The sequence below is a fragment of the Chaetura pelagica genome, unplaced genomic scaffold, assembly GCF_000747805.2.
Source record: "Chaetura pelagica isolate M959 unplaced genomic scaffold, ChaPel_1.0 scaffold12, whole genome shotgun sequence".
Taxonomy (NCBI): Eukaryota; Metazoa; Chordata; class Aves; order Apodiformes; family Apodidae; genus Chaetura; species Chaetura pelagica.
This window is the reverse complement of record NW_009952801.1, coordinates 1,384,050-1,393,159: the sequence shown is the minus strand read 5'-3', so window position 1 is coordinate 1,393,159 and position 9,110 is coordinate 1,384,050. Positions and strand designations below refer to the sequence as shown.

At 37.4% G+C, this 9,110-nt stretch overlaps 1 protein-coding gene across 1 annotated transcript in view; it reads left to right on the top strand.

Annotated features, from left to right (window-relative positions):
- The first annotated feature begins 8,794 nt into the window (after positions 1-8,794).
- Positions 8,795-9,110, top strand: part of DLX5 (distal-less homeobox 5) — a 30,797-nt gene continuing 30,481 nt past the window's right edge. The window contains exon 1 of the mRNA XM_009994973.1: positions 8,795-9,013. Coding sequence (XP_009993275.1) covers positions 8,795-9,013 — 219 coding nt within the window. The remainder of the gene's footprint in view (positions 9,014-9,110) is intronic.

Here is a 9,110-nt window from a genome sequence, read left to right as displayed (position 1 = left end):
AGAAAGCAAGGAACTGATTACAAGCTCAATAGCATTTGGTAGTCCACAAAAAATAAACCAATTACTTCAACTCATTCCACGTAGATATCAATACTACCAATGCAAGTGAACACCTTCAGTTATGACACCTCCAAAGAGGCAGTGATGTAGGGGGCTTAAGTTCAAACCCTTCCACCAGGCTTCTTCTGGTCCAGATTGTGGAGAAGGAGAAGGAGAAGGAGAAGGAGAAGGAGAAGGAGAAGGAGAAGGAGAAGGAGAAGGAGAAGGAGAAGGAGAAGGAGAAGGAGAAGGAGAAGGAGAAGGAGGTGTTGCAGTGACCTAATGATCTGTTCGTTTCCTCTAATTTATGGAATAAAACAGTTCAGAAGAAGAAAAAAATAGTACAAAAGAGCATTAAGCTAGTCTATCAATTTTACATAACTCAGGAATTCCCATGGAGCAAGGGAACATGCATCTACATTTTAAGGATCAGTTGCTATCCAGTCTTGAAAGATGGCTGCAAGATAAATTTAGGAGGTATTTGAAAGATTTAGCCAGTTACTGCAGGTGGAAAAACCATGCACCATGCTCTCTTTAGCCTCAGTCTGCTCTGTCTCTTAGTAATATCCTTGAAGCAAAAAAACAGGAGCACATTAAGAGCACTCAAACTCCCCACATATCACTAAGCCTAAAAACCAACACTCAGTAACTGTACTTCTAGTATCACTTCTAAGTCACTTCTAGTATAATGAACATTACACCTTAAATATCTCATTAACATTACTTCTGGAAATGACCTTTAAAAACCTATACATTTGAACATTTTATCAGACACTATGATTAAGTATGTTTTCAAAATCATATCCTTCAAAAAATATAGTTTGAAATTAGCAGTTTTGAGACACAGAAATAAAAATATTTCAGCAGAAATTTTCTGCTCAGTGTATTCCCAGAGGTGAGCTGCATAAACAGCAGGGTATCAGTTAGAAGATGTATGGTTGCAGATATAGTCACCTTTAGTATTAAAACTGCCACAGCTCTTGGCATTACAAAAGATGGCTAAAACAACATGAAGATTGATAAAGATGCTACTAAACACATTATTTTGAAGTCGAAATCTGCAGTTCCACTTCTTGCAAAAAAAACCTATTTGATTAACTGCCTTTAATATTAGTGAACTGTATTAAAAAAGCCTTAATCCCTTAATAGATCCAAATACATCAATGCCTCCCAAGTACAGCTCTACATTCAGTTGTGATAAAAACATCTGGGGCTTTAAAGATTTTCCAATTTGTATAACTGTACTTGTGCAGACACCTCACATTATTCTGAAAGAAGAAAAAAACCAAAAACATTCAGAAACAATTATTCAGATGTGCTCCAGATTCCATTTTAACTCACAGAAAATACCAATTCTGTATGTGCACAGGACAGAAAGCACATCCATACAGCATGTGCAATTACAGCACTCATAATGTTATTGCAGTAATTACAAAATATGGTACTTGACAGCACTTGTAGAAAGTTGGCAGTGTTTACGGTGTTGACAGTGGAAATGCACTGAAAACACAGTAAAACCTACCATGCTTACAAAACACTACAAGCAGACAATATTTACTCAAGTATCAAACAAACATCAGAAGGAAGGTATCAATAAAATACAAACAAGCTGAAATCTTAGAAATTTGCAATTCCAATTCATACTCAGTTTGTCTGTTTGACCCACTACATTGCCTTAAAATACCACAAAGTTAAAAAAAAATTGTGTATTAGTTACTTCTGTATTATCTTCATTTGAAAACCTAGCCTGGTAAGGTTCTTTAAATTCTACTGTAAAATGCTTGAAATAATTGAAGCAGGCAATGCTGGAACAACAAGATGGGGCAAAGCATCTTCTCTTTCCTCTTTTTTTTTCTTTCTAACATCTAAGAGGAAACCAAGAAATCTAACAAGACTCACAGTTGCACATGTACAACTTAAGAACTTTTCAAGACATCCACTTTCTTTCTGTAACATGTACTGACTTAAACTTTTTGAAATGGCTGTCCAGGAATACTAAAAAAGTGGAATAAAACTAATTTGCATGAAATGAAATAAATTGTTGAAGAGTACTTGGGGCTCTGAATGCACACAGCTAAAATAATGGATTCCTGATCACTACAGCTCTCACTTAAAAAAAATCTGGAGGCCCTGAGAATTCTGTGCTATTATGTAAATAATTTATACATAATGAAGGCTTTCGATTTCCAAAGTTTCAAACACATACCCAAGTACTATAGTGTCAGCTAGCATGGTTATGCATATGCCGTGCCTCATACGGCTGGGACAGAATTTTATACCACCACTAGGTGGAAACCTGAATTACCTTTTTAACTGGTAAGTCCACAAACGCTCCAGAGCTGGTTCTGTTCCCTCCCTCCCACTGTGTCCAACTGTGTCCAACTAGTCCTATTTTCTTATTTAGAGATCTAATCACAGGCAGGCTGTCACAAACCTGTACTCATTAGGAAAGTATTCATGAACAGATATACACAAAACTTCTACAGTGTCTTCAGATCTGAGAGCATTAACATAAACATACCCTGCTCCTTTCCCAAGTGCTACTCAATGTAAGGAATAAACCATTACACATATTAGAGATTTATCCCACTTCTACAGCAATTTAAACTTCTTAATCTAAGTTGTAAGTAATAAAAATCGCTCTACTCAGCCAAAAAATTTCAGCTGGGATTTAATTAAAGTCACACTTGAAAAATCAAAGACATGTTACATACTTTACATATACATGCAATGATCAAATCACATTACATTTTTCAAACCTATTTGTACGTGTATTTATACAGTTTCATCACTTCAGTGGAATTTACTGTGCAATTTATTATAACCTGAGGTGATGTATATGCAAGCACCTGATATTACTGCCTGATGTGACCCCAATGACTCAGACATTATTTCCTGCTGTGTCAAACCAGCTGTAAATAAAAACTTCAACTTGCAAACAGGCACAGTTATCATGACAGCCATCTGACTAGCTACACACAATCATGGATATGATAACACAGAGATAACTGGCATAGTAACGTGACAGAAGCATTGAGAGCACTGATGCCTCAGCTTATGCAATTTTGAATTTTGAAAATACAATAAAGGTCTAAAAATCTCACATTTTCCTTCAAGTCTTATTTTCCTTCAATTCTATACCACATAATTTTTTAAATAGGTTAAAAAATGCAGTGTATTTACACATAACAAAGTTAAACAAAACCAGTTAATCTAATACTATCCCACACCAATACACACACAGGAAAACAAATAAACAGTAAATCACTGGCCTTAGCAGTGGACAGATAAATCTGAAAGACAATGATGCTTCTCTCCAGACAAGAAGTACCAAATGTTCCTTCCCGTGATGGGCACACACCATGCACAAGGCAGCAGGTATCCACTAGGTTACCCCAAGGCTCTCCACATCAGAAAGCTTCCAGATTGCCTGGATTCTCTGTGAAAAAGGAGCAGACACCAGCTCCTGCTTCTAAATCCAAATTTAAAAGAGCACTGAAAAGGATGTTGTTACTGTGAAACTTTGCTATTGGGTTGCATGTGATGATTGCCTCTATTTTTTTTGGTTGAAGGGACAATTGCATATGAATGCTGATTCAGGAAACTCAGAAAATCATGGGTACACCAAGGCTAAATCACCAACTTACAAGGGTAGACTTCAAGTCTTACAGCAAAGCAGGCCACCGGGAATGCCAGGTGAGAGCAGCAGGCTCACTTCCCATGGCTGGTCATACCATATGCTCCTCAATTTATAAGCCACAACTCCACGCTCTCAGGAAAGTGACAAATTCTTTCCTGCCTTTTGAGAAAAATCAAAGAAAAGAGAGGAGATTGTCTCCAATTTAGTTCTTGCAAATTAATACCTAGTGAATATTCTCAGTGGGGGCTAAATACATAAGTCTCAGCAGGTATTTACTCTTAATAAGAAGGTTTTCATCCAGATAGCCATAAAAATCACTAAAAGCAAATTCCAATGTATCCAGTAATGTTACAATGAAATACTACCCTTAAATCCTATTTCACAACTTTTATTAAAGTCATAAAATGGCAAGAATCTTAACGTCATATTTCACTCCCAAAAAATGTATTTCTTCGTCAGGCAAAGAAAAATCACTTATATAATGCACTTCACCAAAACTGAGAGCAGAATACAGAAAGTCAGCAGCAGTTTTAGATTTATGCAATCTATACATTTCCTGAAAGACAGTAAAAAGGGCAAACCAGACATCCCATTTCCATCCCAGTCTGACTCCAGTACTGGCCACAGCTTCCACTTCCATCCTTGCAACTTTCTTTGCCTATTTGCTCTTCAAATTCTCCTTTCAATCTCTCAACATATTTTCGAATGCTAAAAGCTGAAAAATAAGTCAAGAAGGGGAAGGAAGATCATAGTAACCGAAAGAATTAAGAAGCAAAAATTCTGCAAGTTTATCCATTCACTCACAAGCAGAAAAACATATCTGGACAACTATGTCCTGGGAGATACCATGAGACCATAATCATCCCAGCAAACTAAACACTGCAAGTTACATGGGCAATTGAAAACTAATTTGATGAAGAATTATTTGTATAATATAAAGTATCATACAGATTCAAAAAATAAGCCATTCTTTAGAGGCTACGTGACCAGGTTCCCAGGACAGAGAGGCCTCCATCATATTTTACCAATATGATGCCCAGATTTGTTAGGAGGGAAGAGAAAATCGTCACCTTTCTTCTGAGTATACAAAAGCAGATGCCAGCTCCCAAGTCAGTCTCAGTTAATTTGAAAGCTTATAAGAAGGCTTTCAGAGTCAAGAGTGGCCAAAGCATTTCACAGGCAATTTATTCAGTCTAACAGATGTGAGAAAATGTCATGTAATTCAGCATAATGATTCTGCTTATCTCAATACAGTCCACACCCTCCCATCTGCAGGGTCAGGCTTTTAAAACAAGCAAAGTATGAAATGGTCATTTTCAAAATTAAAAGAATTAACTTAAATGATGTAAAAAAAAAAAAAAATTATCAAAATTGCTTAGCTGAATATCCTACATTATATAATTTGTAACCTGGAATAAAGTAATCAATATTAACTTATTATTACCTACTCTTAAATAAGCATTTTCATCAGCTACCATATGATTTCGAAGACCATTGAACTAATTCACTTCTATCTGCCAACATTAATTCAACAGTATTTCAAGGTAATAATCAGTATTGATCTAATTATATCAGCTGTCTCCTGTAAATGAGACAATTATTACCAATTATTTTATTAAAATATTAAATAGTTAGAAAATAGAAAGGAACATATATTAATAATTTATATACTTGATTTGAATATACCTGAACAACCATCATTCCTGAAAAACAAAGCTTGCTTTCTTTGTATCCCTCTTTAATACTTTACAGCAAGTTTCAAGACACAAACCACCAATCCAAAACGACAGGAAAACTGCAAAATTTATATTGTCCTACTTTTATATAAATGCATGCATACTTGCAGACTATTTCTATTGGCCTTATTCACTTAAGAACTCCTCCAAGAATACTCAAAGGCGTTTCCCTATTTGGTAAACATCAACAGGTCAGTTTAGGCCTTAGGACATCTGCCTTCTAAGAGGTTTTGATCTAATACTAAACCCTTTGATTTCTGTGCATGGCAAACAGGAGGGTCCATTCTTGTGATTCTGTAGATGTAGTTCTTAGCAACAGGGTTTAGAACTGGACTTGGCAGCATAAGGCTGATGGTTGGACTCAGTGACCTTCAAGATCTTTTCCAACCAGAATGATTCTGTGATTCTCATTTCCTTTACATGAAAATTATACAAATCATCCACACACTAAGACAAGACAATCTGGGAGCCTTTTTACCTCTTTCTTTCCCCCATTTCTTCTTAAAGTTAATCTTAGAAATCTCCCTTTAATGTTTCACCTGTGCTTTTGTGGACTGTAAGGATATTCAAAATGCCTGTACCCCTGTTTGAGAATGAGACTGAGTATTCAGGTCCTGCACTGAGATTTCGGTTCTTCCCAAAAGCCACAGAACGTAACTTAATACTAAAGAACTACGGCAATATTAGAAGTTATGGTTACTTGATTGCCCTGTAAAAATAAGATTCCTTTTACAGGTCTTTTTAAAGCTTTTAACAGTAAACTTCTACAGCTTTTTTACCATGTTTCAAAAGAAATAAAGGAAATTTGCTCAGCTTGTTTTCTTTGAGATACAACCAATGTGCCCAGTTCCCTTGAATCACGATGATTTAAAGACCAAAAAGGGAAAAAATCATTTAGCACAACCATATGCAATTAAAATGCCAGGCCTGTTAACTAAACAGTTAGCAAAAATTAATCAAACTAGAGGACAAGAAAGCATACTACAAACTATGAACTAGCATATTCAAACACACATAAGGTTTGACTATCAAGAAACAACCTAAAAGCTAAGAGTTTCATGTTAAAGTAAGTTGTCCTTGGAAATTTTCATTCTAAAACATATGGTATAGCTTATTAAGATTATACTTCAATATTAAGTCCTTATTCAAAGTTAAGAAGCATTGACGCAATAATCATATCCATAATCTTTACCTTCTAGTGAATATACATCAAAATATACTATTTTAATATAAAATTATGAATACTACCTTTCTGTAATACGAGACACAATGCCATTCTGTACCAGATATCCTGCATGCAACAGAATACACGAAGAAAGAAGTTGAATATTGACAACACTAAGGTGTATACAGTAAGGTATATACATACCTTAACGAAGAAGCAAATGGGAAATAAAAGTGCTTGACATGTGTAACATGCGAAACTATTAAGAGAGCTGTATCTTTGCATTTTTTCCCAAAAAACTGGCTAAAACTTAACAGGCAAAACAAACAGAATTTTGTACTAATAACATAGTGATTTCTTTGGGTTTGGGTTTTTTTGGTTGGTTGGTTTGGTGGGGTTTTTTAATAAAAATAGATAGGAAGGCAAGCAGTACAGTTATGGGTCTTGTATGTGAAGTAGCACATGACAGCTTTGTGTGTTGCTCTGTAATTCACACACTCTTCAAGATCTGGGTGATTCGCTGGGACACTGGTATGCTCAGCAAGAACCCCTCCAGCCTCCAGCCTATTTCTGATTAAAAGTGTCCTGCTGTCCAGGAAGGGTGCAAAGAGGGCTCCAATATGAATTAGAGCATCTTCCTCTGTTACCTAACCCAAGCCATCTACAGTCCAGCCTCAGTTACAGAGTGGGTCTTCAGGGGTCTGGCAACCACAACATATTGTAAGATGCAGAGTCCCACAGGCCATAAACATGGAAGCCTGTTTTAAATTCCAGCCTTCAGACAGATGATTATTTGGAGGAGAAAAAATTGCAGAACAAAAAAAAATGAAAAATGAGATGAGCCACATTAACTACGTGTTAATATCTCCTAGCATCTTGTTAGAAAAGAGACATATTTGCAAAGTTCTTTATACGCACACACTCAAAACAATTATTAAATTAGTCTGCTTTCCTTGAACATATCATACTTCACAGCACTAAATGTCAGGTTTCAAAATTCAACTTCTGTTTCAAGTCGTCTAATTTTTCCCTAGTTTTCCCTATAATCTACTTTTAAATGATTTAACAACTGACAAGCATTTTCATTATTTGCTTACTTCACAAAAATTGCTAAAGATATTTCAATGTAAACATCTTCCTTTTCTAAAACTACTTTAAGGATTACTTTAGCACTGAAAATAGCAACCTGTAACTTGTCTTTTTAGCTTACGTTAAAATTGGAAGCAGTGATGCAGAAACATTTTGGCAATATCAAATAAACTGCAATTTGAAAACTACAATAGCATCGGGCGTTTGAGAGATAGATATAGATTTTCCTGATCTCAGGCAAGCAGCAATTAAAATACACTTACTCCCTTCCTCTGAAGAGACTACCAGGCAGTGTTCTCCCTGCTGGTTCCCGATGCCCCAGCACAAGGGTAGTGGAGCTGCTTTCCCCCCCATATATTTTGGCTAAAGTGGGTAGAAGGGATGGGTCAGATCTCCCTTCATGATGTTCTTTCAGCAACCTGGGAGGCACTGGACACAACCTGTGCTAACCAGCTTCCAGGGCAGAGCAGAAAACAATTTTCTTCCACAGAAAGGAAAATAGCTTTGAGATTCAAAAATACTACCAGTAGTAGAAAATTAATGGGAAGCTTGTCTATACATCTGTCTCTTGCAGTTGTTTCCATGGTCTCATTGACGGGTTGTCCTCTGTGAATGGTTTATAACATTTGCCTGCCTACAGATTTTTTGGAGTCTATAAATATGCTAGCACCTTCTGGAGTTCAGGCATTTGGGGTCTCCCTCATCTGCTGCTCCTGAAGCTTGTTACACCCTGATCACCCGTGAGCCGTCTCCTTTTCTGTCTTTGGCAGAACCAGCCACCGAGTTCAGGGGGAGAGGTGGGGGTGTGCAGAGGAGCAACATTCACATCAGACTTGTTTCCCTAGGATATGTTCTGAAAAAATGTCACTCAAAAATGAAATACAAGTTAATGAGGAAGCTATTTACACCTATGTATTTTGCTAATTACAATTATACAATTAGCGACATATGCAGTTATAAATACATACACATTTAAATAATGTATTATAAATTATACAGGTAATCTTGTGTCTGTATTTTTATATATGCGTATATGGCTAATGATACAATTGCTGTCATTCTGTTCTATATATTTGTGTGTGCATAGTTACCAACACCCACAGATGAGGCACAGAAATAAGAGCCATGAAAGATAACCTGCCCAGAGACGCAGAACTACAAAGAATTCTGTCACTCTGCAACACATCTGCCCTTCGGAGGAGCGTGCCAGGCACCCCGCACACGCACCAGCAGCGGCCACGCCAGTGGCGACCACCAGAGAACGAGCCCACAGGCATTTTCTGCCCCCCTTTCCGCCACACACCCTCACACAACGCCGAGCCCTGCGAGCTGCTGCTGCGGCGGGTACTGAGGGGGCGGCCGGGACGGCGAGCGAGGGCCCGGCCTGCAGGGCGGCTGGGACGGGCCGGTCCCCTGCCCGGGCGGGCCCCGCCTGGGCCTC